The sequence below is a fragment of the Rhinolophus ferrumequinum genome, chromosome 13 (genome assembly GCF_004115265.2).
Source record: "Rhinolophus ferrumequinum isolate MPI-CBG mRhiFer1 chromosome 13, mRhiFer1_v1.p, whole genome shotgun sequence".
In the NCBI taxonomy this organism is placed as follows: Eukaryota; Metazoa; Chordata; class Mammalia; order Chiroptera; family Rhinolophidae; genus Rhinolophus; species Rhinolophus ferrumequinum.
In genome coordinates this window covers 58,847,010-58,867,442 of record NC_046296.1, presented here as the reverse complement: position 1 = coordinate 58,867,442, position 20,433 = coordinate 58,847,010, and the positions used below count along the sequence as shown (strand labels likewise).

Genomic DNA, 20,433 nt, shown 5'->3' with positions numbered 1-20,433 from the left:
GAGGCTTATCTTGCACTTTCCCCAGTCCTAGAATCAAGTATTCTTAGCAGTTTACCAGATCAACTTCATACTTCAGAACTGGCTTTTGATCAAATGTTAAAGTTAGGATAAAATACTGATTAGTTTATTATGCAATTTATTCTGCTTTCCCCCTTCTGATCCATTCTCTGCTTCTCTACCCTGCTCTATGCCCTGGAGGCCGACTTCTATGAACTTCATGCCCTAGGCTATCGTGCCTTCTAGTTTGAAGGCACCAGCAGGTGGAGAAGACTGAAGTATTTACTACCCCTCCACCCCCCACGCTGTCTCCGCCTGCCAGCTGGGAGTGGTTCTGCTCCTGCAGGGTGGCCCCTCCTGCACGGCCACAGCTTTAGTGGATTCCACCAGCAACAATACTTCCTAGCTTGCCCACTGTTGCTAGTCTCTGGGTGCTGCTTTGTCATCCCTTATGGTCCCCTTAACCCTGTCATACCCTTGTAAGGAACGCTTCATCAGTCTCTCTTCAATGACTTCTTTGAGCGTACCATCTGTTTCCTGCTGAGACTCTGACTATTGGAATAATGTTACTAACTACATATAGTATTCTGGAAAAGCTTACTAGGTCTAAGCTCTGCACTGTAAAAGCCTCCTTTCTGCTGGTTTCTAAAACAAAGCGGATATGACTATATGCAAGAAACATGCACTATACTTTGAAGTATAACAAAATTATTTAGTGAAAAACAGTTTTTTTGTCAACTGCTCATAATACTCACCTTATAATCAGGTCGAATATTTGCAAAATATATGAAAGAATCAACAGCTAGTGCAATTTTCAGTCCTCCTCCTTCCCAAGATAGTGCAGACATCTGCTTTCCAGGAACCTTCAAAGTACCCAGATGCTGTAAAAATAATTACATTTAACCGAAGTATCACAATTAAAGAAAACACGTATTACCACCAATCACTTCACAGAAATCAAAACCGGTATGGAAATTATTTTGCAAAAGGTGGCTACTCACTTCAAAATCATTTTCCTTAAATTTTTATAATGAAAAACTTATACATGATAAGAGAAATTTACAAACCATAGCCAAAGAATTCAGTATCAAATTTCATCAAATCTAAGATGCCAGAGACTTAAACATGCATCTTGAGTCTTATGCACAACTAAGGAAAGAAAAAACACATTACTAATTAAAATAGGGCAACTTTGATGATAAGATACTTCCTAATTTTAGAGTTGTAAAAAATTGTGCTTCTTAGAAGCAATGAATTATCGTAATAATAAACTCAGTCCTTAAGTCTTACCTCTCTTTCATCCCCCACAGCCAACCAGTCACCCAGTCCTATTGCTTTCTGTCTATAGGCCCCCCACAACTTCCCCTTCTTGAATGAACTATGGTAATAGCCTCCTAACTGCAATTTTCACCTTTCATCTGTTTCCTCATTCCCACCCCCTACTCCCAAATTCAATCTCTACTGTCACAGTTATCTTTCTGGAACACAAATCCGGTCATATCCTACCCTGCTTTAAAAAACATTTACTACTTTTGAAAACTGAGTAGCTCCCCACCATCACAATCTTAGCATAGGACACAATGCCTTTTCCCGCCGGAGACGAAATTACACTCTCTGGCACAGTCCCCCTCTATCTAGTCGACACACTACAATTCCTGTGCGCTCACTCACAAGGGAACTACTGTGCCTCCACACCTTTGGCCCACACAGTACCCCCTTCTGCCTGAAATCCTCCATTCCTTCCCCCCACGCTTCCCTATCCTCGCTGATACTTGTCCTCCTGGAGCACCTCTGCGCATCCTTCAAAATACAACTTAAATATTATGTCCTGCCTCTCCCCTCCTATGGTTCCGGAGAATTTAGACGGTGAGGTGCTGCTTGAGAGCACTAACCTTTATCATAGTCACATTTATTTCCCTCTGCTGTAATACAGTGCTTCGGAAAGAGGCACTCGATAAATATCTAGCAAATAAATAAATGTGTCATGCATTCACATGACTTTGTTCATACACTAACACAGTACATTTTATGGCTAAATTAATGAGTAGATGAATACAAAGGCTTTTTAATGTGCCCATAAAAAGAAAACATTTTAATCCATGCTTATTTGACAGAAGAGTATAATCCCAAGAATTTTAATAAATTATATTGGTATCCCTTGTTGTTAAGTAGATAGGCTATAAAGTCAAACTGAATATATTACACTCCATTTGCCCGGGAAACTAATGGGGGGAAAAAGTTTTAACCTGGAGGGTCCACTCTACCTGCTCTGGTACCTGTATGAAAGCACAGGGAACAAAGAGACGCTCTCAACAGCTCTTGGTATTCACAACCCACACTGGGAGGAGAATAAGAGCATCTCCTCACTGCACACCAGCCAGGTGGTGGCATCAGCAAGGGAAGAAAACGGACTCTAAGTAAGCATTCACTTAGCACTGTGGTAGGCAGGCATTTTCTCATTGTTAACTCCTTTAATTTTCACAGCAGAGCCATGAGGTATTACCTTTACTTCAGAAAATAAGTAAACTGAGTCTCAGAGGTTAAATGCCTTCTCCAAGTGAAACTAACATGGTGGAAATGGAATTCAAAGCCAAAGCCAGGTCAACCTGACTACAAACCCCTTGCTCTGTTACTCCCTCCCATGGCTAAGACCACAGAGCGAAAACCAGAAGACCTTAGCCCTCAGAATCGAAAGCGAATTCGTCACTAGGGTTTTCCTTAAGTTTAAATCTTTTGATACCTTCGTTCCAAGTTATCTTCCCTATCTTAATAACACAGGTCCAAAAATAAATCCCCCATATATTCACTAGATACTTTCAATTACAACTATACCAGAAACCTCTCACAGTTTTCAATTTAACACGTACCACATTGTTTTGCAAGATAAAGCAAATAAGGCTTTAGAATCCATGTTTTTTAGTTGGAGAAGGCTGAATTAACGAAAATAAGCAGATAAAACAATATAATGATAAATAAGCCAATGGCTATGAACAAAAAAAATGTAAATTAAGGAGGAGGTTAGAAACACTGAAACAAACATAAGATTTTTAATTATTTAGAAGCTTTGAGAACTATGCTTTTGTTTTTCCTTAGCTTTTACATCTACCAGAAATATTATTAGCTGACGATGTATAGAGAGCACCTATTCTCTAGAGCACTTTCTCCTGGGTAACTTTGAGATACTGATTCAAAAGCGTCACTGACACCATTTCTTACTCTTACAGAAATTTTTAAACCACATTAATATTAAAATATTAAAACAACTGGTGAAGGCTTTTGTGTAGCCAAAAATACATTTTCTTGAAATCTACGGTCAACTTATAAAAACCAACAGGATATCCAAAAACGGACTGAATATAGTCTAGAGTTAGAAAATAAAATAGGTAAAACATTATTAAGCTTAGTTACTAATAAGTTATCATTTTCTAAATTCTTTAAAATTCAAAATATACTAAGTCTCCTATTTGTTATTTTCCATTACTCCTTCAAGAAAATTCTTTAAAATTAAACTTATTAATAATACTGAGAAGGATAATATATAGACTTATGAAAACATTGCTTATTTTAATGTAGTATCTAAGATTAATTATTAAGATAGATTTTCTTAAAATAATTAATTATTACACAATAAATTAAAACAATTAGAAGTTTGGGGGAAGGAGAGAGAAATACTTATGTTTAATATCTATAATATCTATAATAATAATATTTAATATGTCACATTAAAAATCGAAAATATTAATCAGAAACAACTAAATTACACTAAAAACAACTCCAAAACCATCTATGAAAATACGTGCATGTTCAGATCATAAAGAAAATATTCTAAATAACTGTTCCATAGTGATTTCTTATATGAAACGTGTGGTTTTTCTAAATGTACAGATTATAAAATAAATTACATGATGATATACAAGACTTATAAGGATTATTCAAAGATACACACCTGACATTTCATCATTATTTACTCAAAATGTCCCTTTTAAAAAACGTGACAAGTTTATATCCCTCCCTCAATTCTTTTTAGCCCTGCCTTACTCACTGCATATTTAAATAAAAAGAAGACAAAATCTTTAAACATTTACCTCGCCAAATGGAGTGTAAAACTGCACAGTGTTTATATCTTTATCCTGAGTGACAGCCTTCTGGGAGCCTCCCACAGCTAACACGCTGCCAATGTGGTTCCACTGGATACTTACAACATACATGCCAGTATCAATTAAAACAGGATCTAGTCAAAAAGAAAAAATGAGGCAACTGTGGTAAAATAGCTAACCTAGAGAACTTTATTATGTTAAGGACAATTTTAAAGTATATTTTTAATTCTCCACATTAAAAAAAAGAAGAAGAAATATTACATACTTTGGTCATTCTCGTGTCTCATTATCTGGCACCTCCCATTGTCAAAACAAATAGCAAGGCAGGGGCAGTCTGGCTCCACGTAGCCTTCTGTGCCATGGTACCAATGAATTCCAGCAATACTGATCGCTCCAGTGACATTCACCAAACAACTCAGTTTCATTTTCATCTAAATAAAATCACTTAGGTTAATATTCTGTATTTTAAAACAGGTCAGTAAGAATAGAGTATTGTAGAAAGAACACTGAAAGCAAGATTAAAAAATCTGGTTTCAAATGCAAGCCCCATCCCTTACTGGTTTAGCAACCCTGGACAAATCACCTGAGTTGCAGTTTTCCCCATTTGCAAAATGAGGATTTAAAAAAACAAAAAAAATCATATAGAGTTTTTAGGAGACTCAAATAAGAGGTATATGAAAGTACTTAGAAAATAGCAAAGTGTCACTTAAAAAGTTGACTACTATCAGTTTCAGTTTTGTTTTTATGTAATGTCCTAACCCTGACTAAAAACAAAACTGCCCATAAGATCAGATATCCATCATAGCTACATCACGCAAAGCCACAGTTTTTCTTGGGATTATGCTACCTGAGCCTATTCTATTTTGCCTCTTTTCCAGGACCTGATTTTTGTCCCTTATTGTTGAAGTCTTCCATTGTTTTTATAAGCAACCGTTAGTTGCTTGCTACAAAAACATTCTTGATATCTCATGTAAACTTTGGCTTCAGGTACCAGACGACACACAGATTAAACTGCGCGGCATCTACTCAGTATGGCTCAGCTTCAGTACACTGAAATCTTGTCCTTTCCAGCTACCGGAACATCAGAACTAAAAGCATTAACTTACCTTGAAGTAACCCTGGCTTTTTTTTAATAAAACAAAATTTTAGACGATTGGAAAAAAACTTGAACCACTTTCTTGATTACACAAAGCACTATAATAAATAAAGGTGTATACATATATGAATAATATATAAAAGAATCATATAAAATTATGTAAATAAAACTAACAAATACGTGGATATATATACTTACTAAAAAATTCCCTTGATTATCATAAATGTGTATTTCTCCATTTGCCATTCCAAACAGTAAGATTTTACTATCTGCAGACCATGCTACATGGCATAACTGTATACCTTTCAGGTCTTTTCCCCAAATGCGATTCCCTAAAACGAAACACACAACATAATTATTTCATTAGAAGTTCAAGGTTATGATTCTCCACCAACTGCTCTAAAAATCTTTGTTTCACCAAAGAGCTCTCACATTCTTCACAGCATTCATACGTTAATCACTTTATTTGGTCAGTAATTATTTGTTGAGCAAACTACTAGGGTGTCAAACACCCTAGTAAACATTTGAAATAGCAGTGTTTCCCATTTTCTCCCTTCTCTTCTAAACTCTGACCCAGGATCTCACTTCTAATTAGCAGATGAATTCATATACTACTTTGGAAAGAAAATAACTTTCCAAAAAAATCCCTCATTTCCACTTTCAAACATTCAGAATATAACTGATTCCACATTTATCCTTTCTGCTAATCCCCAGCTAAAGCTAATCTCTCCACCTATTCTCTGATCTAATCCCTTCCTAGCTTTGCAAAGATCTCCCTCTGCTAATAATCCACATTTTTTTCTCTTTAAACTCTTCTTTTCAGGCTCTTTCTTATAAGCATTTAAACATATTCAGATCTATTCCTCTTCAAAACTACCACCTCAAATAAAAGTAAACAAAACAAAAAACAGTTCCTCAACCCTCAATTCCCCTCTAGCTACCACCTATTTCTACCATTCCCTTCCCAGCCCAACCTCTTCAAAGAGTTATCTATACCTGCAGTCTCCACTTCCTTACCTCCTACTCAACCCTCAACCTAACCCAATGTGGCTTCCACCCACAACTTCAACAAAAACACCTTTGCAGAGGTCACTAATGGCCTGTTGCTAAATCAAGGATACTTCTCTTTCCTTTTTTTCTTTTTTTGACCATCCCTTCCTTCCTTCTTGGTTTCTATGAGTCTGTGTATTCCTTGATCTCTGAGACTTCTACTTTTTTGTTACGCTTTATGGAATTCTCTTCTTCTGTCCATCCATTGAATGACACTGGTTCTTACTCCACAGACGGCCCTTAGGTTTTTCATCTATTCCAATGGTTTAAATTGGAATATATCACCTTCCATATGGTGATTCCCAAAATTATGGCTTCAGCCTATATATTTCTGAAATGCAGACATATACATCTAACAATGGTCTAGACGTAGTTACTTCGATGTCCCATGGCATGACAAAATCAACAAGTCGAAAACTGAAATCTTCCCTCAAAACCAGTCTTTCTCCCTCATCCCTTATTTCAATGAAAGGCACTACCATCCATCCAGTTGTCAAAGCTAAACACCTGGCTCTCACCCTAGACACTTCCGTCCCCTCATCCCCATTCCAATCAACTACAAGGTCCTAACTATTCTAGCTTGTAAGTATCTCTAGAATATGTCTACTTACTTCTTCCTCCTCGTCATTACCCTGGTTCAGGCCACCATCCACCACCATCAGTCACCTGAATTAATGTAGTAATTTCCTAATTGGTACACCTGCCCCTTTTCTTTTCTTTCTCCACTCTTCATATTGCAGTCACAGAGATGTTTCTAAAGAAAAACCTGGTCACATTGTTCCCACTCATACAATCTTTCATTGGGTTCCCAATGCTGTCCAAGTTAAGTCCAAACTCCTTGTATAACTTATGATCTTCATGGTCTGGCCTCTACTAATCTCTCTCATTTCATCACGTACAACTCTCCCCCCTAGTATTATATTATATCGATTCTCCAAATAGTATTGATTTTCAATACCTCAAATGTGGCTAAGTTCAACCTCTCTGGACCTCCTCAAATGCTAGTTCTTAGACATAGCCCATTCTGCACACCAGCCTCACTGTGGCTAATGCCACAGCATAGATATCCCCTCCTCCAGGATGCCGTCCCTGATTCCTCCAAGTCTGGGTTAGATACATACATATTCTACATGTTGCTGTGTTTTCCCTGTCTAAACACTTACCACAGGCATTGTAATAATGCTTGACTACTTACCCATCTCTCCTGATCTAGAGCTGGAATATTTTTTTATTGTAACTAGTGCCTAAAACTACAGCTGTGATTTTGTAGACTCTCAGAAACATCTGTGGAAAACACAGAGTTACACAAACGCACACACTCACAAAAATGAACACGACTTAAAAATAAATTTTTTCGCTATAGACAGTTTCATATTAAAACAAAGGCACAGACTTTCAGAAGTCCAGTGTTACCTACAAACTAGAATTTGAAAGACATAGGTTTTAAAGCTATGAAACACAACTAACAATAACATGTTCAGCTCTATTAAAAAAATAACCAGATGAGCATTTTGCAATATATAGAAATATCGAAACATTATGCTGTACACCTGAAATTAATGTCATATGTCAAATATACCTCAACTTAAAAAAATAACCAGACATTATTATATCTCTATATACTTTTTGAAACAAAAATCTGCATATTTATAATACAATATAACGAGTGTAAAGATAAATTATATAGTAATTAAGCAGACATCCTTAAAATAATCCTGAAAAATTAATTCACTTTTTTCAGTGCCACTGTAAGAAACAGGCTTTTATATTTGAATAGACTTAAAAATAAATGATTCTTGAATGTCACCAAATTCTATACCAACTGTTTTCTTTTTACTTTTCTGTCAGAATGCTAACATTTGATAATTAATTTAAACCTGTAATCATAAAAATGTCAGCTAAGTCTTGATCTTAGTTCTGTATGCAACAGGCATTACCATCCACTGAACCAACGATCACAGCCCCGTCTTCATACACAATGCAGATCTTCTGTCCATCAGCATTCCAGCTCATACTTCGAACCACGGACTTATTTCTGTTGTTGATCATTTCCTCATACCAAGAGCCTATTATGACAAATTAAAAAAAAAATTACAAGTCATAACTTTCGCATCTATTAAACGGTACTTAAGAGCTGAAAACATTCCATAAAATACAACGCGGAATAAATGACTGCAAAGTTTTCTACAACCAGAGACATCCAACTATAAAACCTTCAAATCCAGCACAAACAAAATTAAAAATTAACTTAGTCTTTGACTAATAATTCCTTCAGATTATCACAGAAAACATATCAAAAGTCTATCTTTTTTTTTCTTCCTCCCTTTCTTTCGGTCAATTAATAATAAAACTTCATTTGTTTTTGAAGGGCCAAAACAACTGATTTTTCTCAAAGCCTAACTTTTCCCATTTGAACACACTTCAGATAATAACCAAGGGGAAAAAAAGAATAGCCACAATAACTTGAAATGTATGCATAAATTCCCCAATGATTAATTATAAGCAAATTAAATACAAGCATATTAAATAAAAAGTCTAAACCTGATTGAAAAAATTTTAAACAGTTCATATCGCATTAGTGATATCACATCACTATTGTTGAATGACCAAAAAATTCTTATACACAGTGTTGGCATGAGATGTGACTTCTCAAGGTAAAGCCAAATGTGAGGCAAATTGCAAGGCTATTTTGTTGTGTTTTTGTTTTTCAAAAGTTGTTACTGCATTGTGATGTAGGGAACTCTGGCCTGAAGCAAATAATCGTGTAATTTGAAATTAGTAGAGCAGGGGGATTATCAGTCAGAAGTAAGGCCCAGGAAGACCTACGTTGGGAAAAGACAAAATTTCTCCCATACTTTCACACTCTACTCCCTACACTCACATAATCTTTTTTAAAAACAATAAAGTTGTGTACTACAGCAGATTTTTTAACTAAGAATTTTTAAATGGTATACCCTGAACATCTTCAAAACAATACTCATGAACTAAAGTACCCTTTTCATTTAAAGAGGGTTACAGGCCTCAGGAAAACACATATTACGAGTTATTTTTCCCCGAATAGTGATGCACCTAAATTAATCTTCTCGCTCTGTCTTGGGAGCAAAAGGCACAAATTGTGAGCCAGGAGTCAGAGATGAGATAAAATCTATATCCATGAAAGAAAAGGAAGCTAACTGACTCAATAAAAGAAATGAATTACTGCCTTTGACTTCTTAATAAATGTGTTTTTACTGACTCATCACTGACCACACGGAAACTACCTCTTATTGGAAACCTGGAAAAATAAGAGCTATCTCAAGCAGAAACTATTCTGCTAAGAGTCTAAGTTCATTCTGGAGATAACCAACAATCACCTAATTCATTTTGCTAAGTAAGGTCACAGTTCAAAGGAAATAAAGTTAAAGAGATAAATAGGCAGCAATAAATCCAGAAATATCATCCCTATGCAGTCAGGATGAACTGTTGCTGGTTAAAAGGGACTATTTCAAAGATGTTATTTCCGTATCCAAATACTTTAATTCAGATTCCAATGTGTGAAAAATGAAATAAGCTCTCCTACTATATATACCTTTATATAACATCCAAACAATGATAAGCCCATTTTGATCACTGGTAGTCAGCTTCTGATACTGCTCATTCCATGTTACAACTTGAACGGAACCTACAAAAATACAAAACAATTTAGAAACTACAAAAAGGCTGTAATTTCAAAATTTACTATAACACCAAGAGCGTGTTAAAATCAATACCATTCCTGTGCAACTAACCAGTCTTTAGTATTAGTCAAAAATATTCATAGCATGCAGTTGTTATTATCACTCATTTTCTATAAGAATGCATAATACTATTTTTCATGTTTTTTCCTATTTCATGGCAACAAAGGCACCTGCTGTGGTCAGCTACCACAGCTACCATATATCTGATGACAGAAACAAATGTAAGATTTACCCCATTGGCCAGACTCCCCAGGATTACAATGCCCAAAGGACATCACACTAGATACTTGGTTGTTTTTCATTTTTTGTTTTTGTTTTTCTTTGGGGAGGGGGGCGGTATTTGTTGGTGGCTGATATGTCCCCTAATCTCTCTTCCCCCTTTGTTTTCCATTTTATTAGTAACATACTCTGGAGTATATCTTAAATCTCTGAGTTATATAAATAATTGATTTTGTTTTTTAGGATTTTAATCCCTAAATATTTAAGTGTGTATTTCTTAAGAATAAGGACATTCTCTTTCATAACCATATTACAAATTAGGAAAAATTTAATACTGATGTAATATTATTCTCTAACCTACAGTCCACATACAAATTTTATCAATTGTCTAAATAACGTCCTTTGGATACTTGTTTTTCTCATCCCAAGAGCCAATCTAGAATCACAAAGTACATTCAGTTGTTGTCTCTTTAGTCTACTTTAATCTAGAACCATGGGAAAGATTTTAAGAATGGATTATATCTATGCATAGACAGGTAACAGTATTTTCTAATATATAAAATAACAGCTACCTTTTTTCAGATTTTTTGAAGATACATACTCATGTAAAAGTTGTTGAATGACTGTAGGCTATACTGATTGTGACTCAATAAAAATGATTCCTACAAATATTACCATTTTTTAAATGATGACAATTCTGTATTAAGTAGATGGTTTCTAAGTGTCTAAAGATAATACTATTCAAATACGATTTTAAAAATTACATGACTCACCACTATGACCTTCAAGATTTTGATTCATAGAAAGGTTACTGGGGGCTGCAAGACCCCTCAATTTTGCATCATCTAGAAAAACAAAATAAAAAACAATATGGCAAATATACAAACGTGACAGATTATAACACTTTGACATGTCTTGCATTTTTTTGAAAGGAGTTCCTATTCCTGGATCATATTAGAAAGATTTTTTTCAAAGTATGCCTCATTATGACCTATTTTTCTCACGGGGGAAACATGGGAATACACACCCCCTTGCAAGGATATTATTCTGGCAAAATAAAGCAAAATGTATAAAAGAACATTGCTTACTCAATATATTCAATATTTAGTAATTATTATTACTATTTATTCCTTCCCAAAAGACCACAAATAGACATATTTATGACCTATAGATTTAAAACTCTAAAGCACAAGAGGGATCAAAAAGCAAAGACTTTGAAAACTGGTTTTTACTAGATTTGGCAGAGTCTTATATTCATTCATTCGTTCAACAAATATTTATTGAATGCCTATACTGTGCTATGCACTGTGGAAGTTTCTGGATATAAAATGATGAACAAAATAGTTAAGGCCTCTCCTCTCAGACAGCCTGTAGTCTACTGAGGAGTCAGATATTAAAAACACACTCACATACCCACATAAATGTGTGCATGTATATGTAAATATAAACTGAAGAAGTAAAGGCATAATAAGAGACAGTAAAAGAGGGGAATTAATTTAGATCGGAGGAAAGAAGAACCAGGGAAAGGTTTCTGGGGGGGAAAAAAAAAGATATTTAAGCTGAGACTGAGGCATAAACTGGAGATAAGCACAGCAAGGTAGGGTAAGGAAGGATGTATTCCAGATGAGGAAACAGAAAGTGCAAAGGCCCTGGGTAGAAGTGCAGAGACTTTGACAAACTGAAAGAAGGCCCTTGTGGTTGAATTAGAGCAGAATCATACACGAGGAGGCAGGAGTGCTAGGCACAGGAAAAATTACGAAGTCTTTGTAAGAATTTTAGATTCCTAAAAATTTGTGAGAATGGGAAATATAAAAGTTGATGCTAAAAATTTCTACTTTCACGTAACATGTATCTTTTAAAAAGTATGAAAAATAGTCTCTGCTCAAAACACAACGTCAGGAAAAAAATAGCTGAGTTCCTTTAAAACCATTGGTTCGAGTTATCTAGTTGCTGTCTTGGGCAAGACATGAATACACGTATATAACCCCACAATAATGTGTCAAATGATTAAGATAGAATAAATGTTGACAAACACATTAGAGTGAACATTATTTAACATAGGGTTCTTTCACTCATTGAATCTTAAAAATTATACTATACACTTAAAGCTTATTGTAGTATTCTAAAAACTTGGATGGAAAAATTTTTCTAATAGCACTGAAAATCCATTCTAAGCCTTCAGCAACGGTCACTGTAACCAAGTAAAATTAGTGAGAAGTAATTCTAATGGCTTACAGGACCAAATATATTTGAAAATGTGATCAAGTACATTGTTTCATCTTTCCATTTGTTTATATGTCTGAATCACAGTTCTGCACAGCGGACACGTTTTCTCTGTTAAACCATAAAGTACAGGAACTCTTCACAAAACATATGCTGACAGATGACGAGTAAATTTTTGAAATTCTGCTTTACATACTGAAAAAATATCCACATTTGAACATTTGTCTCTTGCTGGCAGCAACTCTGTAACTTGATCACACATAAGATATTTGCAAAACCCATCTGAAAGTTCTGATTTCCAAAAAAGGCCAAAAGTTTTAAATGAAGAAGGCTAAAGCCACCAATATCCCAGACTACAGTGAGTTACATTACTGATCTCCCCATGGTCAGTGAGGTAACAAACCAAATTGGCATGGGAACAAAAGTCTGGTAATACTGACATAATTCTTCGAAAAGCACATGCCAGTAACCTTTGGATTTAAAAGGCATGAGGAAAGAAGACACCAATAAAATAAGGCATTTAGAACCAGGCAGCGGAATTTCAGAACGAAATCAGTGATTCCAACAATCCCAGAAACTCAAAAGTCCACAGGACTTAAAAAGATAGAACTGTAATAAAGTGACTGAGAATGAAAGGTATAAGAGAACAGAAGACCCTGCTAAGAATACCAGTAACCAAGCACACTAACTCTTTGCACACCTTTACCTTAGGAAAACCTGACTGATATTTGTAAACATCAGTCTTTCTTTGCATTTTGCATTCACAAAAGTTGTTAGCTTTTATTTGCATCCATACAAGTTGATAGCAGCCTAATTCCAAGAGAAATTCCTATTATACGCTACACAATAAGTTTGACAAGCAGAATCAAAACATATGGAAGACACTGCAACACTTGAAGAGAAAACGGAATTCTGAGAAGGAGCTGCTACCATGTTCTCCAGACTGAGAACTGGTGGGATCACCTGGCTGCCTCGCTTCTCTGTGTGAATGAGTGCAGGTGACTGCGGACACATCCACGTGTGTCTTTACATTTCTTTTTTTTTTTTTTAAAGATTTTATTGGGGGAAAGGGAACAGGACTTTATTGGGGAACAGTGTGTACTTCCAAGCCTTTTTTCCAAGTCAAGTTGTTGTCATTTCAATCTTAGTTGTGGAGGGCGCAGCTCAGCTCCAGGTCTACTTGCCGTTGCTAGTTGCAGGGGGCGCAGCCCACCATCCCTTGCGGGAGTCGAACCAGCAACCTTGTGGTTGAGAGCCCACTGGCCCATGTGGGAATCGAACCAGCAGCCTTTGGAGTTAGGAGCATGGAGCTCTAACCGCCTGAGCCAGCGGGCCGGCCCATGTCTTTACATTTCCAGCACATCTTTTAAGTATGAAATTGGTCTGGATATGAACACCTCTAGAACGAAGGCAAGAACTTTCTCCTGTCACTCTTGCTGCACAGGCACATCGGAGGCTGAGGCATTCTGCCTGCGGTCCCTGGAGGACTGGCAGATGGCTGCCGTTGGCTTGCATGGTCTAGGAATACGTTTTCTCTGATCTAAATGTTTGCTTTAGGGAGATATCTCCCCTCATGACAATGAATGGATGGAGGCCTGGGCAGCAGTGGCTGGAAAAGCAAGAGATGCCATCTCAACCCTGGTTAGGACCAAACCCCAAACCCCATCACAAACAACTCTGGCCCAGGCCAGCAGCCCTTCAGACTTTTTGCCAGGGAAATGACATGATCTGGTTCCTTTTAATTAAAAAAAAAAAAAAAAGATCACACTGGCTGGTGTGTGAAGAATAGACTAGAAAGAGACAAGAGACAACGGAGGGAGGGAAGCGATTCTCATCAGCAGTCCAGGTGAGGAATGACAGTGGCTGACGCTAGAGAAGTCGCAGGGAAGACAGAGAAAGGATGGATTCAGATACACTTTGGAGATAGAAGCAATAGGGATGTTGATGAAGGTGGAGTTAAGGAGGGAGGGAGAAGGGGCTTCCAGCTTGAGCAAACGGGTAAAATTAAGATACATACTGAAACGAAGGGAAGTGAAAGATTCGGGAGAAGATCAAGAGTTCAGTTTTAAACGCAGTAAGTACGAGATGCCTATGAAAGATTCTAGTGGAGATGTCTACGTCGGAAAATCAGGACCATGCTGGTGAGATCCAGTTAGGACTCATCACCCTTCAAAGCCATGGCCTTCAAAGCCATGGGAATGAAAGAATTAGTTTAGAGAGCATGTAAAATGGAGAGAGAGTCCAGAGCCAAGTTCTCAGGAATTCCAACAGTTAGAAGAGAAGGAAAATCTAGTAAAGAGGCTGAGATCTTACCAGAGAGGAAAGGGGAGAAAGCAATATGTATAAATACAATTTAAAACATTTAAATTCTCATTTTGTCTTGACAAATAATGGTTCAAGGAAGAAGCAATGCTGATAAGAACCCAAGAAAGCTACCCATTAGATTTGGAACATAAAAGTCACTGGTGAGGGAGAGGAAGGACCGAGAAAATAGAGGGAAGAAGGTAAATTAGTAATGAGGTCCCTGAATTAGAAGGTGAGAGGAGATGGGCTCCAGCAAAACTTGTGCAAGTTGCCCTATGGGAGAAGAAGAATTACCCACCTCCCCTTCTTAACCTGATGTAACAAGATGGGGGAAATGCTGTTCTAGTTCCTTTCCTTCTAAAGCAAGGGAGTGGACACGGGAATGCTGCCACTGGGAATCAAAGTAGTGCAAACTTTCGGGAACGTAAGCTGGCTAAACTATTCAGAACCTTTAGAAATGTGCATGACCTTTGATCTAGTGAATTGTATTCCTAGCAATTTATCCTAGAAAGTAATCAAAGGTTCATGCACAGATTTAGACACAAAGATATTGCTGTTTTAATAGTAAAAATGTGGAACCATCTAAATGTCCAACATTATACCTGGTTAAGTAGATTACTATATACCAATATAATGGAATACTAAACAGCCATTAAACATGACGCTCTAAAAGACGTTTTATTGATGTAGAGGGTTGTTGTACGGCTTGATGAGTGCTCATCACTTAACTACCCTGTAGATAAGCTCCACGACAGCATTTACAACGACACCTCTTTACCACAGCACAGTGCTTGACATGTAGAAGGCACGTGGCATCTGGTGGTTGTTACTGCAGGGATGTGCTACAGGACAACTATTGTTATTAACTACAATACACTGATCTTGTTAGAATTTTCCAGCCATATTTCTCATATTTATCTCTTTCAACGTGACTTACACTCATTATGAAGTTCCAAAACAAATAATTTACTCCATTTTCCACTCCTCTCAAGAATTTATTGTTCCATCTTGCTTGCTAATTTCAAAAAAATATTCTAACCCCACTTCATTAAAAGTGCGGAACAGGAAAAGAACTAATTTTTTTTTTGGAAAAGCCTTCATTTTTAAACATAATGAATGCATTTCTTAACATAACTAAAATTTGCTACATATTTTAAGGAAAATAAAAGCGTATATATAAATACATTAATACATACGTCCATATACGTATACTTTTGAGAAACATAAAAAAGAAAAATTATTTTCTTTTAAGATAGTTAACAAGAGAGATTAAATTATTAAACATCAGAAGCCAAACTCTAATTGGTACATAAGTATCTACCTTCCAAATCTGTCTTTTATTTCATATAATTAATCTAGCACATCAAGACAACTATTCTCTGTTTGCTTAGGCTGTTCATGAGCCCTCGTGCACTTGTTAAAAACAAGGGTTTGAAAGTGAGACAATTCGTTTCAACTCCCAGCTCTGTCTGGGATTTTACTGGCTGTGTGACCTTGGACAAGTTATTAACTGATCAGCACCTCAGTCTTCTCATCTGGAATACCTACCTCTCAAGATTATTGTGAAGTCAAACGAAACAGCGAAGGTTAAACATCCCGTGCATAGAAAGTGCTCAATAAATACTTATAAATACACGTTCAAAGCTGTAAAGCAGTGTTACTCAAACTGGGGACTGAGAACCAGCATTATCTGTATCACTAGAAATGCATCTTCTCAGATCCCACCTGGAGCTGAAGCCCAGAAATCCATTTTAGCAACATCAGCAGATGACTCTTATGCCTGATAAAGTTTGAGAAGCAATGTAATTTAGTTCAATCCCTCATTTTACAAACGAGTGAACTAAACCCCAAAGATAGTCAGCAACTTGCTGCAAGTCATTCAGTAGTCTTACGGCAGGGCTGAGAGTCCAACTCCAATCTCCTTATCTAGATCTCCAATTTGAATTGGGGATTGTCTAGATTTCCAATCCAGAACACTAGGGATGCTAAACACCTATGAAACTGTTTGCTATGATACCAGAGAACTAGAAAAAGAGAAATCAAGCTGTAAATACAAGAGACTTATAATAATAAAAATGGTTTTTTAATCCCATTTTCTATTCTTGGGAACGTGGCACATAATTAACATATCTGACAAACAGAAAGGAGAACACAGGCTGTAAAGAATCTGCCAAAATGTACGATTCCGTGACCTCACTGAAATGCTGACTCACCTCATTTTTATTAGATTCCTAATAATATAGCCCAATAAATAGACATAGCACAGACAACAGTGACAGTTTTCATTCTTCATTCTTTTTCATTTTCCATTAAGAACTTCAGCAAAAGCCATCTGACGTTTATTTTCAATATTCTCTGAACTTTACTGCAAAAACACTCTAGTAAAATACCACAAAGTGTTTGGGTTTGGGGGAGGGGACTGTTGTGCAGAGGACCCTGCTCGCTGCACCATGTGTCACGCGGGGTGGCCTGGAGGGTCTGCGGGGGATCCTGCCGACTATGCCATGTGTCATGCAGGGTGTCATGCGGGGTCTCTGCTCCCGCTCCCCACATAAGAACGCAGGACATGGTGAGGCCAAAAAGGAACACCTACGGAGCCATAGATAGGGGAGTCATATTACTATATTCTCGCCAACGGCTGGATTGGAAACACAGGAACCAGGAGCCACACTGTTCGCAACCCTCACTGCACCACTTGTAGGCTCAGCCACCATCTTCTTGCTAGCCCCTATTTTCTACTAGTGTAGCCACAGCAGTTATATTAGTGCCCAATGGCTCACTGGTTACAGCTGACGGCCAACTAGCCACAGCTAATGGCCATTTGATCACAGTCGATGGCCATTTACTACCTGAGCCAGCACCTTTCTATGTGATGCTGAGAGCCTGGAAACTGCTTTTTGGGGCTCTGTTCCCACAGGGGCCCTTTTAAAAAATTAAAATTGCATACTGACAATAACATGAGCAACTCTCAAACAAATGAGCCAATTTTCCGTCAAGTTCAGACATTTGGGCTTGCATTTACTTACCTGTCTGGGTCTCTAATTTCAAAACTTTCAGTAATCCATCTTCACCACCACATGCTATGAATCCTTGGTCCTTGTTCCAAGACACACATTTCAGGCTCACATTATTGGGAATGGCAATCTGAAAAGCAACCACAGCCACTCTCAGCAGTTCGCGAAGGAGTTGGGAAGTGAGAGTCTACAGGAGATGAAGACTGAAGAAAATGCCCCCAAAACGAAAAACGGTCAGCCTTACAGAAGTGTGACTTGTTATGAAAATGGAAACAGTCCCACTGAACTGCGCGGGGCCCCTACCATTCGGAAGAGAAAAAAGTGCACACAAGACAAGGGCAGTGACTACGGAGGAACCCAACGGGGGAGTCGCCTGATGGATTTTTAAAAGGGAGGAGGGGGACACGGAGATATAAATCCATACCATCAGTCCAAATTCCCTGTCCACACACGACACGTAGGCTACCCTTTTGTTAGTATTTTTCTCTCGCTCGGCGACCCGTGATGGTCCAAAGAATTTGAGTCACCTGGCTCACCAACAGGTTTTGGAAAGATAGGGAAGCACGCAGCGGTCTGCCCTGCTGGCGCCGCAAAAGGACCCGGCCAGGGGCAGGAATGGGACAGAAAGGGACAGAGTCGTGCGAGACGGCTGTTGGCTCCGCCAAGGACTATCTGGGACTCGGGCAAGGATGCAGGAGGTCCGATGCTGGACCAGGCAGGAAGGTTGGGGAGGGACTGCGAAACCGCTATCAGGACGCCTAGCTTCGCAGGCGGGATTTGGTCATCTCCCGCAAGATGCGGGAAAGAAGGAGGAGAGAGGGAGCCCCCTGGAAAACTCACTTTCTTGCTCAGGTAAAAGAACATCCTGGGAGCCCGGAGATGACGACCCCAGCCGTCGAGGCCCGCAAGTGGAAACTCGTTCTAAGTCGCCGATCGCCAGTACCAGCGGTCCTTTAAAGCTCCCGTCGCCCTGGCAACCGCCGCCGCCCAGTTGCATCCGGGGCGCCGTGAGACACTTCCGGTGTCGACCGCGCCTCGGCCAGCGGGCCTCGTGCGCCTGCGCGGACGTCGGGGGCTTGTGTCGCCGCGCGGATGGTGAAGCTGTCCCTGGTCTGTGTTTCAGGGGTTTTTCTACTCTTGCGTGGGGCTGGGTCGCTGACCTTTAGTGCCTCAGATGCCCTCAGTCTCCGCGGGCTAGGAGCACTCGCCACACCTTGGATGGTCGCGGTGAAACACGCACGAGGTGTCAGAATCAATTTAGGAGGAAAGGCGCTCATTGAAATGAGGTCGCAATGATTGGGTAGTTTGCAAATCCCCCAAGTCCCAACATTGTGGAACGGGAAAAGTCATTAACTGCACTGGGTAGGCTGACGCCTCCGGGCAAATGAAAATGCAAACCTGCGTTTTCAGAGCTGGCACACCTACCCTTACGCCTTTGGGTGTTGGAGAACCCTCTGGAGCAATTTGGGAGTAAGAGTTTGTGTTTATTCTGTTTGTTTTAGAAATTTTTAACAGCTTATTTAAGCTGTTACTGCAGCCCAAGGGTCCTTATAAAAAGATTATATGAGCTTTGGGCCATCACAGCATATAATTGCCATTGGGGCATAGCTTTCCATTTTTAAATAATTGAGGTGTTTGTTATTTTCTCGCCTGGAGTTAACTGTTCTATATTCTTTTCTACCTTATTTCTTTCTTCAATTCTCCTTTGTCCTCTTTGAATCCCTGGAGAGTTAAAAAGCGCCACAATTTCAGGTAGAGGGCACAAACTCCCGTGAAATTATATCTCACCATTTTTTATTGATCTCTGATTTTCCCTTTTACCATATTCTGTGACTACCACTGTTGATTTGTATAATCTAGTATGTACTTTATGCACTTACAGTGTAGTAGCTAATTCCCCCACCTGGTCTTTTCCCATCTCGAGCAAATAACGTTCAAATCTTTGACCTGAGTCTATTGCTTCTCCCAGAACACTCAAAAATTAACAATGGTCCTTTTCTATCAAATCTAAACCCCAGCTAAAATCAGATCTTCCTTCAATCTTAAAATGTCTTTACCATGGTACCCCCACTCTAAGAATGCCAGTGTGCTTTCTGCAACCCACCATTCCTCTCTGCTTCCAAGGCCATTTTATATATCCTATGATGTTCCTACCCTATTGGCCAGTTGTGCCTCGCCAAACATCGCACCAGTCATGTCTCCCTAAGAAATTCTTTCCAAACTTAATCCCCATCCCATTCAGATAATATATGTATTTGTTTTTAAATGTATGTGTATCTTTTTTCAGTACCAAACTAAATTCCTAAGGTATGTTGGCACCTACTCACAGGATCCTTACACTGGACTCTTGAAGCAAATGAGTATTATCTAAGACGGGATTCCAACCAACTGGTCAAATTTAAGACGTGATTAGTTGAAGCTAGTTACTAATGGTCACATTCTTAAAAAAATCACCTCTAAATACCTTACCCTAGTTCTTGCATGTGAGATCTCATTTATTCCTTCTATAACACCATTGTTCTGTGATATATTATTAATAATATATATTATTGGTTCTGTGCTCAAATAAATTTGGGAAATAATACTGTTCTGTGTCATGTCCTTTCAACATTGTTGAGAAATAACAATATATATTTCATATAATATATGCTGCCTTTGATGGATTTATTTTTCATTTCTTCCCCTTAAAGTTTATATTTTAGATTTTTGACTGTTTC

General features: G+C 38.2%; 1 protein-coding gene across 2 annotated transcripts in view; it reads right to left on the bottom strand.

The window, feature by feature from the left end:
• Nucleotides 1–18,590, bottom strand: part of WDR35 (WD repeat domain 35) — a 54,937-nt gene extending 36,347 nt beyond the window's left edge. Inside the window, exons 1-9 of one of the 2 annotated variants that reach the window (XM_033125584.1) lie at nt 18,557–18,590; nt 17,729–17,846; nt 10,949–11,020; nt 9,809–9,901; nt 8,178–8,306; nt 5,389–5,522; nt 4,360–4,525; nt 4,083–4,228; nt 753–878 (exon numbers count right to left, since the gene is read on the bottom strand). In XM_033125584.1, coding sequence (XP_032981475.1) covers nt 753–878; nt 4,083–4,228; nt 4,360–4,525; nt 5,389–5,522; nt 8,178–8,306; nt 9,809–9,901; nt 10,949–11,020; nt 17,729–17,846; nt 18,557–18,580 — 1,008 coding nt within the window. In that variant the 5' untranslated portion in view covers nt 18,581–18,590. The remainder of the gene's footprint in view (nt 1–752; nt 879–4,082; nt 4,229–4,359; nt 4,526–5,388; nt 5,523–8,177; nt 8,307–9,808; nt 9,902–10,948; nt 11,021–17,728; nt 17,847–18,556) is intronic. The other variant, XM_033125583.1, reaches the window with a different exon arrangement.
• Between the last annotated feature and the right edge of the window lie 1,843 nt (nt 18,591–20,433).